The 24,053-nt window shown below is 48.4% G+C and overlaps 1 protein-coding gene across 8 annotated transcripts in view; it reads right to left on the bottom strand.

Annotated features, from left to right (window-relative positions):
- The window catches only part of Garnl3 (GTPase activating Rap/RanGAP domain like 3), a 143,372-nt gene extending 120,304 nt beyond the window's left edge, over positions 1-23,068 (bottom strand). For 2 of the 8 annotated variants that reach the window (XM_016007154.3, XM_042274837.2), the window contains exons 1-2: positions 21,651-21,830; positions 4,330-4,500 (exon numbers count right to left, since the gene is read on the bottom strand). In XM_016007154.3, the coding sequence (XP_015862640.1) occupies positions 4,330-4,500; positions 21,651-21,742 (263 nt within the window). In that variant the 5' untranslated portion in view covers positions 21,743-21,830. Of the gene's footprint in view, positions 1-4,325; positions 4,501-21,342; positions 21,560-21,650; positions 21,831-22,795; positions 22,851-22,871 lie in introns of those variants that run through there. The other 6 variants (XM_042274836.2, XM_076568862.1, XM_076568864.1 and 3 more) reach the window with 6 other exon arrangements.
- Between the last annotated feature and the right edge of the window lie 985 nt (positions 23,069-24,053).

The following is a 24,053-nucleotide window of genomic DNA, read 5'->3' as shown; positions in this document are numbered from 1 at the left end:
AAAAGTAAACTATCACTAAGTCCCGGCAGAGAACTGAGTCTGAATTACAGACTTTCCAGAAGCACACCGCTATTGCAGTGGGAAAGACCACCGGACAGACAAGAACCGGAAGATAATGGAGGGGCACCCAAACTGAAACGCCTTCCTTCCCGACTGCCATCCTTTCAGGGAGCACAGCCCAGAATGGCCATCCTCCTCACAGCCTCCTCTGCTCTCGCTATAGACTGAGCTGTGATACCCCTGTGAAGAAGTTTTATCTCATGGTCTGATGAGTCATGGATTTAAAAGGTGAAGAACACCCCAGAAAGCTGTCCCCCCTCATTCCCAACATACCCTGCTCTCAGAGGCGTGTCCCGACTTCCTGATCAGCAGTCAACCAGCTCTCAGCACCAAGGCTTCTGCTGCATTTGTCCCCTCCCCTGGTCCCTGCCTCCCACCACTAGGAATCTCAGTGAAGAGAGTCCATGATGTATGGTTGTGACAAAGCCTCCCCAGTTATCTTTGTGGAGAGCCATACGACCTCTCTCCAACCACTGGCTTTCACGCCCCAGTCACGTCGCGTGCTTTTCTTCTCTGAGGCTGCTCTGCTGCCAAGGTAAGGACTCTCACATTGGCCCTGGGTAACTGGAGCCCTTCCCCAGAGTCTTCCAGCTGCGGAGGAAAGGTTTGCCCTCGAGTCACAGAGCTGGCTGCGATCACATGGCACTAGCAGTGAAAACCGTGGGTAAAGGAGGCAGAGCTGGGGAGGGAGGGGGAGGTAAGAGGCGGGAGAGAAGAGAAAACCACCCTGACAAGAGCACTGGCGTCCCTGGATCGAGGGCCAGAAGCAAGGCCTGTGCCGTCACCAGCCTGTCACCAGCCTGTCACCAGCCTGTCACCAGCGTTCTCCCCTCCGTCCTGCTCAGCTAGTTAGTCTGAGTTGGGTTTCTGGGACGGACAGCTGACAGACCCTTCAGTCCATCTTGTACTTCCGCTTTCTCACTGAACACAGTCGCTTGTGACTTGTTCTCTCACACACCCCTTAAACAGATCGCTCGCCTCAAGACCCCCTGAGAACCTTACAATGCTCCCGGAACTCGTCAGCACCTCCCAGCGAGTGCCGAGTGCTGAGAGACAACTAAGCTAGCCAGGACACACTGTTCCTCAAGCACATTCCAGGACAGTCCTGTCTGTGCCTTGCCCATGCTGACCTTGCCTCCTAGAACAGCCCTACACACCTCTGCCCATTTAAATACACTAAAGAGAAAAGAGAGAAGGGGTCCCGCTGCTTTTCAAGTCCAGTTCACATCCCTCCAGTCTTCCCTAAGTGGGCCCTATGCCTGCATATGCAAGGGTGAACCTCTTCGGCCCCAACAGCGCCTGCCTCACTTTCTCAGTCTGGGTCTATCTTAGGCTTTCTATTGCCACATCTTAGGGCCACTTATTGGTGATAAGACCAAAAACTACCCTGAAGCTCCCTTCCTTGCCTCCCCATGCACATTCAGGTCCATCCCAACCCTCCTCCAAAACACTTCTGAGCCCATCATTCCTGCTCCCTCAAAACACCTACCCGCCATTAGGTCCATCTCACCTAAACCTAGCTGCCCACTGCAGCCATTAGCTTCCCAGGATGCAAATCTCAACAGTCTCTGCTCTACTCAGAGTCCAGGCCCAGGTTCCTCAGAGCTTGGCTTCTGTCCACCAAGCAGGCTCACTGCTCACCACTCTACTACTATCCAAACCAGACTGCTCAAGGTATCCTACCACCCAGGGGGTCTTAATGATGCTCACCTTTGGAAAGGTCTCTCCACACCTACCCAGTAAAGTCCTCAAATTCCAGCTGCTTATCCCACTGAGAAGTCATTAAACACCCAAGTTACCAGCACTGGTGTAAACCCAACTTTACCTTTACACTCCAATGCCCAGTTCAAGGCCAATCACAACAAACAGGTGCTCAGGAAACTTTCAAAGTTTCACCAGAGGCCTTTGCTGGCAGAGAACATTAGCATTAGCAAATACCCAGCACTGTCCTGGTCAACTCCACTGACATCCACAGACAGGACTCGATATTACCAAAATGCACCGGGGATACTGATATTCCCTGGTGCACCAAGGCTAACTGGTGGGCATGGACTGGACAAACACAGGATCAAATCCCCAGTCACAACTACACAAGTCTCTTGACCTCCGAGGTCTCCACTTCCTTGTGTGTAAAGCATAGTTAACTCTAGATAACTGTCTGGTTTTGGGTTTTGGATGACTGAATAGGGCGAATTTAGGCTGCTTTCCAAAGACTCCAGGTAGAATCACTTTTGAGTCTTGTCTGTCCCTAGTACAGCCCTTAGCCTGATCCGTCCTTCCTAGGTGGAGAAGGAGGATTGCCTGTGAAGGCTCTGAACTAGGCAGGTGTCATGATCTTTCCCAAGGGGGACCCAGTCACCCAGCCACCGGACTAGCATAGTGGCCTACCCAGTGGCCACAAACACCCTCCTCTTACCCCCCACCATGAGCGCTAGGCCCCGCCCCTTGCGCCCTATATTAGCCAATAGGGCCAGAGGTTGCCAGCTTGGGTGGCTCCCTTGTTGGTTTTCTGACTCTCCAGCAGCCTTGCCCCACCCCTTCGTGCTTTACTGTGTGGTGCTGGGGAACTTGTGGTCCACAAAGAAAGCCTCTCTGGCTCTGCTTGCTAGCTAACTCACCTGAGCTGTTTCTGAAGGTCTTGGGTTACCTACTCACTGCATGCCAAATCCCCAGTCCTACAGAGCAGTGCAGCGTTGGAGGCCCAGCCCTAGCCCTGTGGCCACTGTAGGCAGCTGCAGCCCTGGGTGAACTGAGTATTAAAGTACATCCTAAAAGTTCCATTTCAATCAAGGTGACAATGAATTCTCAATCACCTAAGAGGCAACTTATGGTGGTATGGGAGTGGCTTTGAATGGCAGTGGTGACGCACACCAGTTTCCCTCGGGCTGCACCAGGCACCAGCAATCAGCAATTTCCCTCTGCATATTGTCTTTCACATTTCCTCTGAAGATTCGCAAAGCTATCAATGGCTCCCACTGCTTAACAGCATGTTCAGACCCCTCAGCTGGGCATATAGGGGCTTCGGGATTGATCCATGCATATTTCATCATGGTGGTTACAACTGTCGTTCTCATTGTTGGCTACAGCTGAGAATCATTGGAGCTTGTGACCAATCCTAGACATCAAAACTTTGGAGGGACCGTGGGGACTTCCGTAGCTTCTCCAGCGGTGACTGCCATGCATAGGCCAGGCTGATGGCTGACTTATCATCCATCAGGTTTGTCAGCACCTCTAGAACACACCTTCCTGGATGTGAGCCTTTTCGGGGCCATTGGCCAGTGTTCAGAGCGGCCTTGGTACCCACCTCCTGCCTGACCCAGCTCCTCCCACAGGGCTGAGCCCAGCCCTCACCATCTCCAGCACTCGCTTCCCCACTAACACTTTCTGCTGCGTCTCCTCTGGCTCCTTGGATATGCTGTGAGCTTCTTGCAGGTGGGCATCTGAAAATGTCCCCTTTCACCTTCTCCAGATCCACAGAGTCCCTGGGGGATTCTCAGGCCTAAGTTGTTCCTTAGGCTTCCCAGGTGATTCTGACCCATGCCGGTCCACCTGTTCTTGACTCTCTCAGACCACTGGGTCCAGCAAATCGGATGAATATGTGTCGGACAGAGCAAGTATTTCCTGTCTCGAAGCCAGTCACAGCCCCGTACCTAATGTCATGGATTCCTGTGGCGTGCTAAGCTCCCCTCCCCCGTAACACTCTCATTCAACCTTCATCTAACAAACATCACAGCCTGTGTGTGTGACAAAGGCCTGGGGCTCGGGAGCAATGGGGGACACACAGAGCAACCCCAGGGCAACCCCAGGCATGTGAGAGTCCACTGATGCGTCCCTTATTTTACAGTTAGCATTAGGATTTCTTCTGAGTTATACGTGTTTTTTTCCACATGCAACTTGAGACTGAAGGGTAAAGAAGATATCTTTGCTTAGACCCCAGAATGCTGCAGGTACACAGAGACATTTCCTAAATGGTTACTGAATGGAGACAACCCGTCTCGTGGCACGTTTCCTAGCCTGTTAGAACTCTTTGCAACAGCACAGGTGAATGACTATCTGCCTATGAGCTGTTAAGTCCCCTAAGGCCGGAACTGGGCCACCCTGCTCATTATGCCTGACACAAGGCTTGGCCTGCACAGATGCCCAATGAACACTGCCAAATATATGAGTAAGAGATCTCAGAAGAAAACATTCTGCCAAGGCCGCCACCCCTGCCCCATGTGCAGATGGTGAACGAGAGCCCCCAGCAAGACACTCCTTTTACTTACTTACAGGTTGACCTGGGACTCGAGTTCAGGGTCTTTCGTTGGCCAAGTCTGAAGGGGCTGGATGCCGAAGGAGAGAGATGACTTCGCTTTCCAGAGGAGGGTTTGTGCCAGCTGACTCCCACAGGACCCCTTGGTCAGTGGATCCATTAGTGGGCCTGGAGGCTGAGATGCTGTGCTGAAGCAGAAGAGGATAGGAAATGTGCTGAGAACCAGAGAAGACTACAGGTGCACCATAGCCCGATCTGGAATCTATCCCCAAAATGGCCTGTCTGTTCAGGAGCATCGAGGAGGACATCAGGTACAAGAAAGCCCCAGGTGGCCAGCATCATGACTGTCTGTAGTGTTGTTGCTCAGGAGCCTGGGTATGGAGGAACTGCTTGGGATCAATCCAAATCCCAGCACACCCCTCAACTATGATTACATCACCCATACTTAAGTCAAAAGGATCTTCCTATGATCAGTGTCCCTGAAAGGTTGATACATTGTCATTCAATCCCACTGTGAGTAGTGAGAAGGTGGAGACAATTCTGACTACAGCATAAAGACTCAGAACCTTTGAGAAGTGGTTAGGATTATATGAGTCACTGGTGTTGGGCCTCCATAATGGAATCTTGGTTGCCTTAAGGAAAGCAAGATCAGACACACACACACACACACACACACACACACACACACACACACACACACAAAACAAAAAACAAAACAAAAAACTTGCACAATATCAAGATTCTCCCAGAAAGAAAAGCATCACCACGTAGACCCTCATAATTTAATTGGAACTGTGAGCTAATAAAGTCACCCAGCCAACAGTACTTTGTTATGGTAATGAACAATTCGTATCTAAAGATCCAGTGGGTGTTCAAAAAATCACCAGCTGGAAGAGCATGGTGGCGCACGCCTTTAATTCAGCGCTGGGGAGACAGAGACAGGTGGATCTCTATGAGTTTGAGGCCAGCCTGGGCTACAAAGAGTTCCAGGACAGCCAGGGCTATGCAGAGAAACCTTATCTTGAAAGCCCCCCCACCCCCCAAAAAATTTACTAGCTTATTTATGCAAAAGGCAACAGTGTCTGAGCAAGGGAAGCTATGTCTCGAATGCTTTGGGAGCTCAGCAGTGGCGGGGCCTAACGCCACCCACCACTCTCACCGTCCAGCAGCACTCTTGGCTCAATCAGTTTCTGCTTTAAACGACCACGAGGGACGGAGACACGGCTCAGCACTGGCTGCTCTCGCAGAGGACCTGGGCTCTATTCCCAGCGCCCACACGGTAGCTCACAACTGCTTGTCACTCCAGTCGATCCAGTGCCCTCTTCCGACCCCTGTAGGACCATGTACACAATGGGGCATGGACATATATCCAGGCAGAACATTCGTCTATATAAAATAAAATATCTAAAGTTTTTAAAGCTATGGATAGCTATAGAAAGGGCTCAAGACCAACAACAAAACCAGAGACACAAAGAACCAACCAAATTCTCCACTCAGGACTAACAGCATCTAGCATGCAAGCAGCACAGGCCTGCTGGAGTGATAAATGCACCATGCACAGGCTTCTGCACTGAGAAATGCATTCCTGAGACCTGCCTGCTCTTCTCTTATGGCACACAGAGGGCAGTGGGACAGCCAGTTCTGAAAGAGAGGGCCACACTGCCTGAAGGCAGCAAGTGTTCCCTCTGACTGCAAGGATTTCAATTGCAGCATCTTTACCCACCTCGACCTCAAGTGAAAGACAAGGCAACTGAGTCCAATTATTGGGAAAGGGAAAAAAATAAGAAGGGAGAACATGTCATTCAGGCAACTTGAGTTCTTGTTCTGGGGACATGGTCACTCATGTTTGGTTACAAATATACCATTTTCTTAATCCCTTTTAAAAAATAAGAGAGCAATCTTTAGTAGCATTTGGCCAAGAGGTCCTTTCTAAACTCTCTTTTCCTGGAAAGACTGTGACAAGGTGGAGGGCAGGAGGGCTGGATGCTTAGGCAGTGTCGTCTGTGTCTCCACTAGAGCCACATGCCTGGAGGCTAAGGGAAGCACCTCCTCTGGGTATGTGGACTCAGACAGCCATCGTCTACTCTGAGCTGCTCCAGAAGTGCTAAGCAGGTCCCAGACTGAGACATGCTAAAACAAAGAGAGGTCATTCTAGACCTATGCCTAATGAAAAAGGAATCCACCCGTGCCCCAGCTGTCTGTCTGTCCCTTTGACCATTCATAGGTTGACCTAAGACCCTCTAGTGTTCCTTCTTCGAAAGAGATGACTCAGCTCTCTCCATCACCTTTTCTGGGTTGGCAAAGCCACCTGCTGTACAACTGACCTGCAAGTTCACTAGCCTCCCCCGTTTACCTTACAGCAGCTAAGCAGTCATCAAAAGCTAAAGCCTTTCACCTGTGGCAGAAGGCAAAGGGCTACATGAACAGTTCTCGTGTGTGTGTGTGTGTGTGTGTGTGTGTGTGTGTGTTTGTGTATTAGCTCGCACTTCAGTTCTTGGCTGAGCATCACTGTGTTATTAGGATTTCTATAGCTGTGACAGAACACTATGACCAAAAACAACTGGGGGAGGGCAAGGGTTTATTTCTTCTTTCTGTCTTTATAAGAATCTCTCTCTTTTTTCTAAGATTTATTAAGTATGCCTGTATGCCTGCATGCTGGAAGAGGGCACCAGATCTAATTATAGATGGTTTTGAACCATCATGTGGTTGCTGGGAACTGAACTCAGGTCCTCTGGAAGAGCAGCCAGTGCTCTTAACTGCTGAGCCATCTCTCCAGTCCCCAGGTTTATTTCTTCTTACAGGTTGCAGCCCATCATCCAGGGAAGCAAGGGCAGAAATGCAGGCAGGAGCTGATGCAGAGGCAACAGAGGAGTGCTACTTACTGGCTTGCTCGCCATGGCTTGCTCAGCCTGCTTTCTTCGATACTTATATGCCACCTACCCACAACAGGCTGGGCCTCCCCACATCAATCACTAAATAAGAAAATACACTCAAGACTGGCCTACGGGCAAATCTTAAGGAGGCATTTTCTCAACTGAGAGTGCCTCTACCCAGAATACTCTAGCTTGTGTCAATTGACATAAGAAGAGGATAACTGACTGACCTTTGTCACCTGGACACACCAATATAACACTATTAAACAATAACCTTTCTTTTTTGTTCATTCCCAAGACCTCATAATAATGTCACAATATAAACATAGTATAACTTTAAAAGTCCTACAGTCTTTAAATTTTTAATGCTTTAGCCAGTATAATGCCACACGCCTTTAATACCAGCACTTGGAAAGCAGAGGCAGGCAGTTCTCTGTGAGTTTGAGGCTAACCTGGTCTACATAATGAGTTCCAGGATAGTCAGAGCGACATAGTGAGCCCTGTCTTGAAAAACAAAACAAATTCAATACTTTAAAGTTCAGTTTCTTAAAATATCCAGTCTCTTTCATCTCCAAAAACAAAAAAATCAATGTTTCTAAAATACCCATAGTCTCTCTAAAATTTCTATAAAACTCCAAAGTCTCCCCCAAACTCCAAACCCTCTAAATTTCAGCCTCTGAACTGTGGGGTCCAGTACAATGAAAAAAATAAGTTAAGGCCAGTGTGTTGGCACACACCTTTAATCCCAGCACTTGGCGGATTTCTGTAGTTTGAGGCCAGCCTGGTCTACGAAGTAAATTCCAGGACAGCCAGGGCTATTACATAGAGAAACTGTCTTGAAAAACTAAACAAACAAACAAACAAACAAACAAAGAAAACGTTAAATGCCTCCTCATTCTAGAGTGAAGAAGCAGGGCCGCTGCAGTCTTCAGTAGTGTAAATAACCCCGTGTTTGAGGCCTGGGACCCACTCAGGATCCTGGGGCAGCCTTGGCACAGCTCCATTTCTCCACTTCTGCCTACCACAGTACACAATCACAGCTCGTCTCCTAGTTCAGGCTAGCTCCACCCTACAGCTTCTGTTATCTACGGTGGTTGTCCCACAGTACTGCTATCTCCAAAATGTTGGGTCTCTGCTACAGCTAGGCTGTATTTTCACCAGTAGCCTCTCCTAGGCTTTTTAAAGGGACTCTAACCCTGTCACATGATGCCAAGCCTCAACTTCTCTCCATGACTGCTTCAATCCTGGAACTTCAACTGCAACCGAGGCTGCACCATCACCAATGGCCTCTCTGCACCAAGCTTCAGCTGCTCTCCATGACCCTTTCATGCCTTCAAAAGCAGTACCAGCTGAGAGACTCTACCACATTACCAAGTTTGGCTGTCAGCCTGAGATGCAGCCTCGGCCCTCTCTAGACCACGACTTCCGTGTTCTGACCTCGAGAACAGATAATAATTGAGATCGATAATCCCAGATTTTTGATCCTAGATAACACTGGTCTCTTATTAATCACAGCTAATTTCTCAGCTCAGCTAACCAATATCAATTGTGGCCTTAAAGCAAAGGTTTCAATTCAGTGGTGCTTGTCTCTTGTTAATCACAGCTGACTCTTAAGCGCCAGTTAACTGGACACTGTAAATGATTAACAAATGGTCCTGTAGTCTTTAAGTGACTCTTAAATTTCCCTCTGAACTTTCACAGCCACGTCTCCATTATCTGTATCCTCAGCATTATTGTTTAAGTTTCTGCAAAAGCTCATTAAGCTCTGAACACTCAAAGAATTCCCCAGCTCAAACTTCCAAAGTCTTTCCACAATCCTCCCCAAAACATGGCCATTCTGTTATATCAACACCCTACTCCTAATTTCTGTATCAGATGCTGTTCCTAATCCCATGACAAACACCATGACCAAAAGCAACTTGAGGAATAGGTTTATTTCATCTTATAGCTTGTAATCCATCACCCAGAGAAGTCAAGGCAGGAACTCAAGGCCAGAACTGATTGAGGCCGGGGAGGGGTGCTGCTTACTGGCTGCTTCCCGTGGCTTGCTCAGCCTGCTTTGTTACACACTCCAGGACCACCTGCCCAGGCATGGCACTACCTACAGGCTGGACCTTCCCACATTAATCACTAATTAAGAAAATGCACTACAGACTTACCCACAGGCAATCTTATGGAGTTATTTTTTTCAGTTGAGAGTCTCTTTTCCCTAATGACTCTAGCTTGTGTCAAATTGACGTGAAACTAGCCAGGACAGTTACAGGTGGCAGTGATGTATCACTGCAGGTGCTCAGAGCTCTCTGGCATGTAGGCAAGGCAGTTGCAGGTGTGAGGAGGTGTGTTGAGAAGGTAGATGTGGAGAACACAGAACTGGTAAAGGGTTTTAAGGTCATTTGAAGGACTGAGAGTGTTAGTGTCGTTCCCTTCAGCTAACAGCTTGGTTTTCTTGGTGGATTTTTAGATCTTTACATGACAAAAATGATTGGCCAACATTCTGTGACTCTCCTTGTTTTTATTTACTGTGATTGTTTTTCTACCCACACCCAAGATCTTAGACATCTTTACACATCAATACAGATATAGCCCAGACATGGAATGTTACAAAGAGATAAAATACTACACGGGTGTTCTCCTGGCTTTTTAATTTGATATACTGGGAATATTCCAACATACTACTTTCAAGCCATTTAAAGATTTTGCTTTAAAAACCTGAAAATGGTAGCTCTTTTGAATCCACCATTGACCTTTTTACCCTAACTTTAACAATATGAGTTCCTTTGTGCTTCAATTTTCTTTCAAACTGTTTGGATTCTGTCTTGTCACTGTTCATTTTAATCTGTTCATTCATTTATTTTCATAACTCTTTAATTTAAAAAAAAGTATGTTTCCTTATCCCTGGAACATAATTTATCTTTATTGTCTATTTAAAATATTCAATTAAAGAACTTCTTGGGAAATGGGCAGAACTCACAGAAATAAGCAAAATTGTCCAATAAAAGAAAATTTATCAAAAGTAAGTGAATAGCCAAAGTCTACACTGCAATTCTGGAGGTTTGCTGGTATGTGTGGACACAGTGAAAGAGACAAGGAAACTGCCCATCTTAATGTAATGTGAGGGAAATAAGCAAGTGTTTTGTGGGCCCAACCTGCTCCCATTTGCCTTGGATGGGCAAGGGCTGGCAGGTGGGGGCTCAGACAAGACTGCCTAGGAGGCATCTTCTTCATCCTGCCCAGGTGGCTAATAAGAAACAGCAGCCTCACTGAGAAAAGGCTGAGTGAAAGACAACCATGACTTAGATCTGAAATCCTTGGAAGGTTCTGAGTAAAAGTACATGTGAACCCACCCGAAGGAGGACCCACCAAGTCATGGAAAATCCTACATCGAGCCTCTGTGAGGGGCTGGCTGCTTTATGTGTCTGGGGTGGACATCACTAGAAAGCCTGACAAAGGGTCAGATCTGTATTTCCAAGCCTTCCCACCATTTATTCAGTGACATTCTGGACTGTTTTCTTAATCCTGATGGTACTCACAGCCAGGCAGGCATGGCCAGGCCTGCTGAGGCCTCATGATGTGGACAGTTTGACATCAGAGAAAAACATCACCGTGGCACAAGAGGTATCTCTGTTGGCAGGAAATGGACACACTAGCATAGACAAGGCAGCTCAGTCTCAGCTCCGCCACTCCAGCCTAGCATATGCCTCCCCACACTCATCACTCATGTGCAGCAACGTTACACTAGGCGCCTGGGGAACTCCAGGGAGGCACACCCACCTCACAGGCATCTGTGATCTCACACATTGCTTGTTCTGACCACTCACTGAGGAAAACCTTAACACAAGTGTCAATCAGGATCTGTGCCCATCTTCAAAGCAAGCTTTTGAGGTCTGGGCTGACAGCCATCAAGTGTACAATATTCCCTAAAGAACAAGCTGGACAGTTGGATGATCCATGGCACCAGTCAAATCCCTCCACTCCACGCACGAGCTGTTTCCCTCCTCCACTCCGCAGCTACTCCTGTCTCAGTCCTTTTTCTTCCTGACAATGAAGGTGCTCTGATCATGCATTTGCTTACCAGCATGTGGTCTATCTCCTGGTATCAGAATGTCAGATCCGTAAGAGAAGGCACCCTACCTGCTCCTTCAGAGCATTTCCACACACCTAGCACACAGAGGGACTGTGTGAACAATTAGTCCAATGAATCAAGGACTAGGTGGATGCCCAGAACACAGAAAATTCCATTTGGGGGAGGGAGACCATGCCAGGATGCTTGGGCCTTTCACATCTCTGAAAGAGATCTGCCTGCCATGCCTTTGGCTGGACAGCTCCACTGTCTCACTAGTCTCTTGACAGGGAGCTGCTTTGTGAAGACTGAGCTAGCTGCACAGAGCCAAGGTGGTCCACCTGTGGAACACGGATCCAGGCTTGATGTGTGGAAGAGACGTGAGAATATACTTACTGGCTGGCAGTGCTTCCGGACATACCTTTCTCTCTGGTCAGAAAGCTAGACAGATGCTCACGTGTTCAGTTCCATCACTTTTTATGCCTAGAAAGCCCATATCAGTCACCAATACGAGGCTGGGGTACCATCGGGTTTCCAGGCTACTGTTGCAATGGCAGAAGAGAGATGCTGCCTCCAACACGCTGTGGTGTGACTTGCTCCATGCCCTCTTCCTTACACTGCAAGACTGGGGTTAGAGTTCAGGGCATGATTCAGATTCTACAGCTCAGAGGTGTTCCAGAGAGGTTCTGGAATGAAGCCAGGCAGAAAAGGAACAGAGGCATCATTTTGCTCAGCAAAGGGTGAGGGGGTTCTGTGGATCTGGACTCAGTTGCTTTTTGATTCCAGTTTTCTGAAGCTGCAGTAGCAACGGTGGAGTGGGTAGTGAGGATCTATAGTTAGTGAAGGCAGCGGCAGCAGCTTCTGACTGCTGGGCTTAGCTTTCTGTTGTTCCTGGGTGTTTGTGGTGCTGGGGAATCAAATCCAGTAGCTTGCACATTCTTGAAAACTCTCCATCCTGCCCTCTGGCCCTAGCTCTCCCACTGCTGGTGGGTGTTTGTTTGTTTGTTTGTTTTGTCATGAAGTGGAGTCTTTCCTTCCTTACGACTGGAAAGCCAAACATCACAGGGAGCACAGAGCAGTTCCAGGAGCTCACACGAATCAGCCCCGCCCTCCCTGCTTTCTAAGCCCCTCTGCTTATCTGGAGAAGGCTGGCTTCAGTGGTCTGTCACAGGCCACTGTTGTTGTGGCCTTCACAGTGTTTGTCAGATTGGACTCTTGACTTAACAGCAGATGGAACTCTATGTGGGGTAGTCAGGTTACAGATTTCTTCCAACTGGACCAATGTTTGAACTCCACAAGCAGCAGAAGAGGCTGTGTACTTTTAGGTACACAGGTAGTGCAGCCTTTGAGCAGAAGGGAGACTCGGCTTCAAGCACTAAGTACTTTCCCACAGGGAGAAGTGCTATAGGGCAGCAAAACACAGAACACGACAAAGACTTCCTGACACCATGACAGGGACTTGCCAGGCCACTGTGAGGGAGCACATTCTGTTCGAACTGTTGATAAACTGCCTGGCATTGTTTTGAGTCTTTTCAAGTCTGTTGAAAACTTAGATCCAAAAGTGTGCTGAAAATGTAAAATGGGTGAGAAATAGGAGTCTAGCTTATGTTGTGCTAATATCTCCAATGATAGAAATGTAACCACATCCTAAAGCCACTATAGCCCGGGCAGGCACTGGGTGCTGGGAAACCCTTCATAAACTGAGTTCACCCTGCTTTAGCAACCTCCTGCCACTTAATGATGGGTGCAGCTCAGGCCCACATGCCCAGTGGGCCTCATTCCCTTTTCATGTGACACCCTTTCAAATACGGGAAGGCTGCCATTATCTCCTCTATGAAATTTTCTTTTTCTTTCTTTCTTTTCTTTTTTTCTTTTTTTTTTTTTTTTAAACAGATGAAACACTTTCCACATCCCAAAATCTTTTCCCTTTACTGGCTAGGTTTCATCCAATATAAACATCTTTACAAAACAAAAGAAAAACCCAAACCAACATAAACCTGATTTTTAAGAGCACATCCTGCCACTCCTCCAGAGGTTTGTTTCCAGTTGGTTCCTGTCATTATCTCCTCTCTAGGGCAAGTGAGATGGCTCTGTGGATAAGGAATCAGTTGTTGAGCCTAATGTCCAGAGTTCAAGCCAGCAAGTTCTCCTCTGACCTGTACATGAGCACTGTGGCACATACATGCACACATATACAAGTGTGCACACATGTCCACACTAGATACTCAAATGTAAAACAAAACAAAACAAAAAATCAACAATAACAAAACTTCACTAAATTTGAACTGGCTTGAACTGAGATGTGCTCTACGTTAAAAATGCACACTAGATTCTGAATGAAAAAAGTAAACTATCTTGCTTTTAAATATTTGTTACATGTTAAAATGATAATGTTTTTGATATACTGAGTCAAATAAAACATTCAAATCAATTTCATTTATTTTTGTTTTCAATTGTATGGCCACTAGAAAAAAAATTAATTCCATATGTAATTTTACACACTGGTTTTTCCCCCAAAGAAGCAACCCAAAACTTTTCACTGAGATAAATACATTTTCTAGCAGCTTTCCAAATCAGAAATACAGGCTGACAGTGTTTCTAAGGATTCATGTTATTTTTGTTTTTTTGTTTTTGTTTTTTTTTTTTTGTTTTTCGAGACAGGGTTTCTCTGCGTAGCTTTGCGCCTGTCCTGGAACTCACTTGGTAGCCCAGGCTGGCCTCGAACTCACAGAGATCCGCCTGCCTCTGCCTCCTGAGTGCTGGGATTAAAGGCGTGCGCCACCACTGCCTGGCGGATTCATGTTTTGATACAGTTCTGGTGAACATTTTTCTTTTTCATCTTTTGTCAGTGTGAATGCTTGTGTGCCTCTCCCTAATCCTCCCAATTCACGTGCCGAAAGTTACCTCCAGTCTGGTAGTATTAGAGAGAGGACCCTTGTGGGTGAGTCAGGCATGGGGACTCTGCCTGCACAACTCTTAGAAGAGGAGAAGGAGCTATTGGCTTCACTGGCTTCTCTACCATGGGACGATGCTTCTAGAAGGCCGTCTCTGAGAAACAAGCACTCATCAGTTACAGAATCAACTGGTAGCCTAAGTCTGGGTTTTAAAGCCTCAGGAATGGTGAGTAGCACATGTCTGTTGGTTACAAATTACTAATAATGTACTATGAAGGTCTCTGCCAGCAAGTGGTCCCAGTGAGCATCCTTCCACTTAAGTCTCCTTGCAGTCAATGCAACTCCAAGCTTTCTGTTCTCTTAGATCCTAAGGTTTCAGAAACAACCAGACACCACCCCCACGCCCCGCCCCCAATCTGAACGCTACTTTCCAGTTTTCCCAGCAGGTCTTGTTGTGGAGGACTCAGTTCTCCAATTTGTCTACAGCACTGTCTGTCAGATTTCAACTCTCTTCAGCTCTTCAGGTCTGGAAACCAGACTACCAAACCTAATTTCTCATATTAACCTTCTGCAGCAAAACTAATTTAACTATTGTCTTCCTCCAAGAAAGGAAGCTGGTTTGCATTAATTTAAAATCTTAGTGAATAATCAAAGTTGGCTTTTCTTCCCCTGTCCCTAGGAGAACAGATATGATATGAAAATTCATGTCTTCTGTTGGCCCTCAGAGCCCATTATGTTGGTCTGATGTAAGATGGTTTTTCATAGTCTTTCCCGAGAAGACTGCTGTTTATCCAAAAGAAAACTGACAGTAGCAGATTTATTTATGATTAAATACTTAAGGCCTTGACACAAACAAAGAATAATGGCAAAATATAGAGAAAGACTACAAAGACAGTGCCATTTAAGTATTCATTGACAAAACTACTCAAAACCAGAAAGCCCCCTACAGAAGGCCAACAAACCACAAGAGTCAGAGGAAACGGGGAAGAGGAGAAGGTAGCCGCAGGCATGATGGGTAACTGCTCTTTTCAGAACCCAGTTTGGCCTGGAAAGCAACAGGAACAAGAAAACATTTGTCTTGGCATCAGATTTGTTCTTGAAGGCGTGGGCTTTCTGCATGACTAATGAGGAGGCCGTCATGTACAGAGCAATATTTGGAAACGGACAAAATATGTTTTCCACTCACAATTCAAACTCTCCTGACTAGTGGGGGCTCATCAGCCATGGTAGCCACATTTAGCAACAACAGTGTGATCACTGAGCTAAGAGACAGTCGTTTAGAACAACAACTAAATCACAGCACCAAGCCCATTCCGTGGACAGCACCCAGACACCTGGAGTCTAGAATGGTTTCCTAGATCTAACAGTGCTTCGGTCAACCCAATACCCACTTCCTTCTGGAGAGAGACTGAGATTTTCCTCTAGGAAGCATGACCTCTTGATCTCTATGAATGGAAGTGATTTACCCCTTAGTTCTGAGTTGAGTACATGACCCTGGTCTGGCCACTTGGTTCAAGGATGTCCCTAGCCAGTGGGGTAGTTAACTTTCTTTGCCTGTCTTGAGAGTAAAGTTGAGCTGGTTAATTTTTTGTCAACTTGGCACAAGTTATTTGCAAAGAAGAAATCTCAGTTGAGAAAATTCCTCAATCAGATTTGCTTATAGGCAACTCTGTGGGATGTTTCCTTGATTAATGGTTGATATGTGAGGGCCAGCCCACCATGGGTAGTGTCAACCCCTGGGCAGCTGGTCCGGCTGTATAAAAAAGCAAGCTGAGCAAGCCATTAGAAGCAAGCCAGGAAGCAATGTTCCTCCATGGTCTCTGCTTTAGTTCCTCCTCTAGGTTCCTGCTTGAGTTCCTGCCCCAACTTCTCTCAATGATGAACTATGATATAGAAATGCAAGATAAAATAAATGTCTTTCTCATGTTGCTTTTGGTCATGGTATTTACCACAGCAATAGAAAGCTAACTAGCACAAAGGTCAACTCAGAAAATGAAGACTCTGATGACATCATTAAAATACCTGGCCAGGCAGTAGTGGCGCACGCCTTTAGTTCCAGCACTCAGGAGGCAGAGGCAGGTGGATCTCTGTGAGTTTGAAGCCAGCCTGGTCTACAGAATCGAGTTCCAGGACAGCCAGGGCTACACAGAGAAACCCTGTCTCAAAAAACTAAGAAAAGAAGGAAGGTAGGTAGGTAGGGAGGGAGGCAGGCCAGCCAGCCGGCCTGGACCACCTACTCCCAAAGCTTGGTTCTGGACTACCTACTCCAAAGCTTGGTTCTGGACCACCTACTCCAAAGCTTGGTCCTATTCAGCATTATGCAACTCCATGAGCCAAGACTTCTCTCTTGCTTGCCATTCATGGTCTTTGATATTTTGAAATGTGCACATAAGGCATGGATACAAGAAATAACAATGGTGTGTTACTAGTCCTGGGTGGAGTAAAAGATTTCAAAGGAGATTACAGTTGGATAGCCAGGAGTAAGAACCACCTCATCTAAGCTGTTATCTTTCACATGGAATTCAAAGCATAGATATAACACTGGAACTACAAGTGGCTATGCAGACAGAAACATGAGTGACGGGTGGCAAGGATGAGGCAAGCTTTAACAATGCTCTTACAAAAGGCAGCAAAGTGGCTTGGATTAGGGCTAGAGAAAAGACTTGAATTGGTAAAGTGCTTTGCCCAGAACCCATGTAAAAAAGCCGGATGAGGTAGCATGTGCTTGTAAGTGCTGGAAAGGTGGAGACATGTGGAATTTCCCTGGGGCTCACTGGTCAGCCAGCTAAGCCTAACTAGTGATTTCCTGGTAAAAGAGAGACCCTGACTCAAAAGAACAATGAGGAGGGCTCCTGAGAGATGACATCTGAGGTTGTCTTCTGGCCTCCACCTTCACATGTATACATGCACACATAACAAAATCTCTCTCTCTCTCTCTCTCTCTCTCTCTCTCTCTCTCTCTCTCTCTCTCTCTCTCTCTCACACACACACACACACACACACACACACACACACACACACACAGAGCTTACTTTAGAATTAAAGACTCCCTGACCTTATACAGAATATGGAGAATTTAGGTGACTAGCTACAGAGGTTTTTGGAGAAAAGTTTCCTGCATTACCATGAAGGACTGGCTTTGTGTGTGTGTGGGGGGGGGGGGGTTGGAAAGGGGGTTGAAAAAATTCACCTGGTAAATTCACCCTTACTGATAGGTTATCCTGTTAATGCTGTACTTCACACTAAGCTGAGCCTCCATGAACTGTTACAGCCCAAGTGACACAACTCAGCAACTGACGGATAATTTAAAATAACGCAGGTTCATTACTTGACTTTCTTGATTGTTAGGAGTCGGGTGAAGGCAACAGTCTTAAAATACCATGTACCCGCCTTTTACACAAAGTGGATATGGCTTAGAACTTTCGTAAGACAGATACCCATTCTGTCCACCAACTGTCAGTCCTAACACTCGCCACACTCCTGAGAGTAGCACTTCACACATTAGTCATTTAAAGCTCACATCAATACAGGTCACTTCACAAGTGCATTAACCAAGATTCATAGAGGGCTAAGCAACTTTCCTATGTTCACATGATTGACTGAAAAAGGCAGAAACCTGAGCTGGGTCCATCTCACTCCAAGATCCTTGTGCATGGACACCATCTGACACGCTGATCTATAAAATCATGGTGAACACATTTAGGGCAAGTTGTTTAACTGAACGGGTGTCTTCTCTGACGCCTCCAGGTATACAAATCTAGTCTTTCTCACGTCAACTAGCCTAGTGCCCAGTGCCTGGACCATTCCTCAGTCCTTCACATTCATTACCTTCTGTGTTTGCACACCAGCTATCAGAACTGACACAAGCTATTTAGCAAAGAGAACTGCCGAACTGAAACTGATGCTGCAGAAGTGCACGCTCGTGTGAACGCTCATTCTCTCGTACACACACACACACACACACACACACACACACACACACACACACACGCACATGCTTGCAATAACAAGATTATTAGGTAAATATGGTTAAAACGTGTTCTCAAAGAGCCTAACCATGAAGCAAGGACATTTGAACTTGATGCAGTTGGCAATGAAAAGTGACTGAGCCTCACAGATGTGGCAGAGGCTCTCACTGCTGGTTGTGTTTCTAAAACAGCTGCAGCACTCTCAGACAGGTGCAGGCTCTCTGGATCAACGGCTTGGCGTAAGGAACCATGCACCTATACAGTTAAGATGTATGCCAGAGGTTCTAACCCACAGTCAGAATTGTGTGGTCATTTAGATTATTGAATTAAGGAAGTCGTTTTTAGAGCAACAAAAATAATGGAGAATTACTTTGTATGCTAACTTTAAAATTTAATTAAACATGGAGAAATTGAAGATGAATATTTATTTTAAGTTAAGGGATTCTTTTTTTTCTTTTTTTTTTTTTGAAACAGGATTTCTCTGTGTAGCTTTGGAGCCTGTCCTGGAACTCACTCTGTAGCCCAGGCTGGCCTTGAACTCATAGAGATCCGCCTGCCTCTGCCTCCCAAGTGCTGGGATTAAAGGCATGTGTCACCACTGCCGGGCAAGGGATTCTTTTAAATGTGCATAAACAAGAGGAAGAAGTCAGTGGATCTAAAGTTCAAGACAATAGTGTACACACACACACTTGAAAACCACCATACAGAAAGTAAAAAGGTGAACTGGAAAAAATATCTGCTACATATTTAACCAAAAACATCCCCTTAATAAATAAAAGAGTTTTGATTCTATAAGGGAAAGATAAATATTCCAAAAGAAAAATGAAGCTCAATCATACAAATATCTTAAAATAAGTATAAGTTATGAATAAATTATAAGAAAAACTTCATTATTAAATAAAGAAATTCAAATTAAAACAAGGTATCACTTTGCCAAATATAATAATAATCCTAAGGGTGCTCTCTGTCATCATGCTTCAGAAGCCTCTAAGAGGTTCCTTTGTGCCAGGAGGTGGTGGTGCCTGCCTTTAGTCCCAGCACTGGGGAGGCGGCAGAGGCAAGCAGATCTCTGTGAGTTCAAGGCCAGCCTGGTCTGCAGAGTGAGTTCTAGGACAGTCAGGACTATTATACAGAGAAACTGTCTCAAAAAACCACCCCCCCCCCCAAAGTTTCCTTTGTTCTGACACACAGTTCCCATCACTTTCATGATCTTATCTATGGACTAGTGATGTCTTCAGACAGAATTGTCTACACATGGAATAACCACATCTCTAGGAAGAGTAAAAATAGTAAGAGATGAGCTGAAAGTAGTTATACATTCATATAATAGAAGAGCACGCATCAACTGAAAAGTTTTCTTAAGGAATGTTTAAGGGTTTCTTACAATAATTATGACGTGTTAAGTGAAAAAGTCAATTAAAATGATAAATATTGATGGAGGAGAAAGACCACATTATACCTATTGTGGGATCATGAATCAATAAATTATCCACTGAGAGTGGTGGTGCACGCCTTTAATCCCAGCACTCGGGAGGCAGAGGTAGGCGGATCTCTGAGTTTGAGACCAGCCTGGCTTGCACACTGAATTCCAGGCCAACGGAGCTGTACAATGAGACCTGTCTCAAAAACAAACAAGCAAGCAAAGAACAGCAACAAAATACCAAAAACCCAACAACAGCAAAATAATTTAATTATCCTATTTATAGTTTTCTTGCAATTTTAAATTCCATCTAATGAACTACTTTTGGAAGAAAAAGAAGCTAATCCTTATTATCTTACAGGTCACAGAGTGTCAGAGAACAAAAACACCCTGGAGGCTTGGGAGTCATTTAGTCCTTGAAGAATCTGGTCATGAAGACTAAGGCGAGGGAAATCTAATTTTTAAGCTGGCACTGTCCACTATGGCAAACGTTTCTCCTCTGTCCTCAGCACATTCTCATCAGCACTGCTGGGGCAGGGTGTGTCAAGGACTGAGACGGTCCCGTTAACAACAATGAAAACCTGGCTGGGGTGGGAGCGCTGGAGTCAGGGTGGCTGCTCGCACTGGAAGTTGAGCACAATCAACACTCGTCGTCTTTGCGAAGTGCTCCACAGCCACAGGTCTTTGTGCCTCCCACACTGCATGGGATGCGTTACAGAACCATCCCATCATCCCTGAACGTTCCATGCAACAGCACTGTCCCAAACATTCTGCCTCAGGCCTGAGAGACTCTTTGTGCTCATCTCTTGGTATACCTCTTCCTATTCGCCATGCTCTAGCCATAGAGATCGACAGCTGTCTAGGTCTCCTATCTAAGGGAAATGTACCACCCAGTCACCGCACAACATTTAGAACTTTCTTGGCAGATGCCCAGATACTGACCACACAGACCTAAGCCTAGGGTTCAAGAAGAACTTTCAAAAAGAATTGATGAGCAGTTCTCCAGCCTGAAGGAGGAGTAACCAGCCCACCAGACTTTGCGATGGGCCAGGCGGGAGCCAGTTCTGGGGATGATGGAGCAGGTCCCAGTGAAGCTCTGGTCTCTGTCCTCATCACTCTCATCAGAACTGCTGGAACAGGGTGTGTCAAGGATGGAGTCTGAGAAAGGCCAATTAAGGGCATCACACCTTCCATTAAGGATCTTAGTGGTTTGCTTTGTGTCTTAGCAAATGAACTCTCTTATTCACCTCACTGGAGGTTAGAGTCCCACATCTTTTCCCTCTCCCTGTCCCTTCCCATGCTATGCTGGAAAACCGCTCAGGGGTGCCAGCAGCAATAGGCCAGCGGGAAGGGGGCTGGCTTCGGGATACCCTTCCTAAAACCATGATTACAAAATGATGATGAAAATCTGGCCGCGATGGCGGTGCTGGAGTCATCCTGAAAGGAATAAGTCCACCTGGAAGAAGGAGACCCACTTCAAGTTACAGGAATGCCTTGGAGGTGGGGGTAAGCGGGGCATGGGCACCGGCGGCATCAGCCGCAGCGGGAAGGGCGTGTCCGGCAGCAGCCAAGCTTCACCTAGGGCCGAGCTGGCTCCTTAGGAGGGCGCCAGTTAAGGAAGGTAGGGCCAGGAGGGGCACGGACACCCTGGAGAAAGAGAAGGGACCTAGGAACTCTGCAAGGTACCCCCCAACCCCAGCCAGAGATGGGCGGGGTCAGAGGCAGCAGGTGTCCAGGCACCTGGGGTGCGAGCATGGCTTACAGAGAGCTAGAGGCGCCTTAAGAGTGTCCTTTGGGGGGCTTGGGGGTTCCGACCTTGTCCTTGAGCATTAGAGGCGGGCAGGACGCGTTCTCCACAGCCCGAGACCTCCCTGAGGCGTGGTGTGCAGGGCCTGTCACAGGGCCGAGGCTTCGGACGTCCACAGCATCTGCTGGCCGGACACAGGTCCCCAGCCCTCCCGCTGGGCACTCCCTCAGCGTGGCCCGGCTCTCTGTCAGGCTGCGCGCCGACTCCCTCCCACGCCGCGGCCTCACCACGCTCTGTCCCCTCACACCGCCACCCCCCACGTGGCCTGCTCCCCGCTCCCGCCTCTCGAGGCTGCACCCCTCCCCGGCCACGGTACCTGGGACTCTCAAAGCTGCACCCCCTGCGCCGCAGCGCCGCCCTCTTCTGCCGCAGGAGCGCAGCAGCGGCCCCGCCGGGCTCCGGCTCCATCGCCCCGGGCGGGGGCCGACGGCTCGGGCACACTCGGGTGGGCTCGGGCCTCGGCGGTGTTCGGCCGGACGCTCAGCTAGCGCGCCGCAGCCCACGCCCCGCCCCGCACTCCTTGCCGGGCCCAAGCCCCGCCCCTGTCCTGCCCCAAACTCCAGCCCAGCTCGGGACCTCAGGCCCCGCCCCGAACGCCAGCCTAACCACTCCCTCACACTCCCGCGGGGGCTAGGCCCCGCCCCTACTCTAGCTGGTCCCCTCACCGTGCCTCCGGCTCTAGGCCCCGCCCCTACTCCAGCAGGTCCCCACCACCGCCACGCCTCGGGCTTTAGGCCTCGCCTCTGCCCCGCCCCTCCTGCTCTAAAGCCCGGCCCCTAGCCGCGCCGAGCCCGCCTCATTTCACTGGAGCTAGCCTCAGGCCCCGCCCCGATCGCCAATGGAGCCCCGCCCTTTGATCCTACTTGAGGCTTTGGCCCCGCCCCGGCCTCGCCCCTAATCTAGCAGATCCTCTCACCTCTCAGTTGGTCTCAGGCCCCACCCCCGCCCCGCCCATCTCATGAGTTGGACTCAGGCCCCGCCCCTGTCCCGCCTTTGCCCCGCCCCAATCAAGCAGGTCCCTGCTCAGCGGGGCTCAGGCTCCACCCACGCCCCGCCCCAAGTTCCAATCCAGGAGGCTCCCTTACCTGTTTTTGGTTTCAGACCCCACCCCAAACCCCAATCTAGTCAGTCCCTTTGCCCTTCAGCTTTACCAAGACCCCGCCCCATTTCCTAGCCCAACCCACCCCACGCCCTAGTCTGGGCACAGGCTCCGCCCCTAACTTCCGTTCTCCGTGTCCCCGGTCCTCCACGGACCAGTGCAGACCCCACCCTGCCTCCGCCCTGCGCTCCAGCCACGCCCCTCCCGCTCCAGCATCCCGGAGATCCTCCAGCCTGCCCGCCGTGCTTCTGTGTAGCGCACACAGGCCCCCAGAGCCCACCGGCTCCTCCACTTCGTCAGGCTCCACGGTCCACCGCTCCTGCTCCTCACCATCCCCACAGACCCAGGCCCTGCTCGCCTACCCCGGCGCCACAGAGCGCCCTGACGGCCCTCCACACCACAGCTCTGCCAGCTGGCTTCTCCGCCGACCCTCCTCACCTCAGCGCCTCCTGGTCCTTTCCATCGTAGCACCGCCCTCTTTTGGGGGCCGCCCTTCTCCACGTCCCGCCCACAGGCATGGCCCCGACCCAGAAGCTCAACCTCTTCTCCCCTGAAGCCGGGGTCTGTACTTGCTGCAGTTCTGCGTCTCTAGACCCTTGGCAATTCTGCCCCAGCAGCTCCCTAGCTGCCCTGCCTACAGCAATGCTCCGCCCACCTATCGCCGCCTACGTCGCCTCTTCTCACTTCAGCTGGTGCCTGGATGATGCGGGTCTTCCTGGCTGGACTGACGGTCCACCATGAGGTTTACACTACCTCAGGATCCAGCCAGCAAAAGGAGGCGCTGCTGTTTCCTGGTGGCCGTTTGTGGTGTCTGACACAGTGAGGCTGAGGGGGCTGGAGCTTTGCTGGCTACCAGTCGCGGGGTTCAGGTTTTCATTCATCATCTTCCAACTTTGTGACCCACCCCTCCCCCATTTCCTCCCGAGTCAGAGACATCATCTTAGGGCCCTTGAACACTGATGCACTGTGCTGGGGGCAGGAACTCACTGAGTCAAACTCAGGATGACTTTTGCCATCTTTTCTGTTGCTGTGATAGACACAATGACCAAAAGCACCTTAGGGAAGAAAGGGTTTATTGGGAAGCCAGAGCAGGAACTCAAGGCAGGAACTGAATCAGGAACTATGGAGGATCAAAGCTTTCTGGCTTGCTCATCTACTTTTCTTATCCAGCCCAGACCCACCTGTCTGGGGATAGCACCACCAACAGTGGGCTGGACCCTCCCACAGCAAAAACAAAACAAAACAAAACAACCAAAAAGCAAAACTACAAACTTGTCCATAGGCTGATCTGAGAGAGGAACTGGCTTAGTTGAGTTCCTCTTCCCAGGTATAGTCTGGGTTTGTGTTAAGTCGTGCATCCCGAGGTTCTGGTCTCCCTTGATGCTGCACAAGCAGAGACTGGAAAGGGCATGGGTGTGTGCGCCTGCGGAGTTGCCACTGGAATCCACAGTTCTCTAGTTTATGATCGATCTCTCTCTCTTGCACACACACACACACACACACACACACACACACACACACTTTCTACTCCTTTCTACTTCTTAGTCCTTGCCACAAGTTACTACTAGACAGCCTTATTTCATATCCTTTCCTTTTCCTCTAATAAAATGGAGTGGGTTT

Source organism: Peromyscus maniculatus, chromosome 4 (assembly GCF_049852395.1).
Source record: "Peromyscus maniculatus bairdii isolate BWxNUB_F1_BW_parent chromosome 4, HU_Pman_BW_mat_3.1, whole genome shotgun sequence".
NCBI classification, from domain to species: domain Eukaryota; kingdom Metazoa; phylum Chordata; class Mammalia; order Rodentia; family Cricetidae; genus Peromyscus; species Peromyscus maniculatus.
Note: the sequence above shows the minus strand (reverse complement) of the source record. Positions and strands in the feature narration are given on the sequence as shown.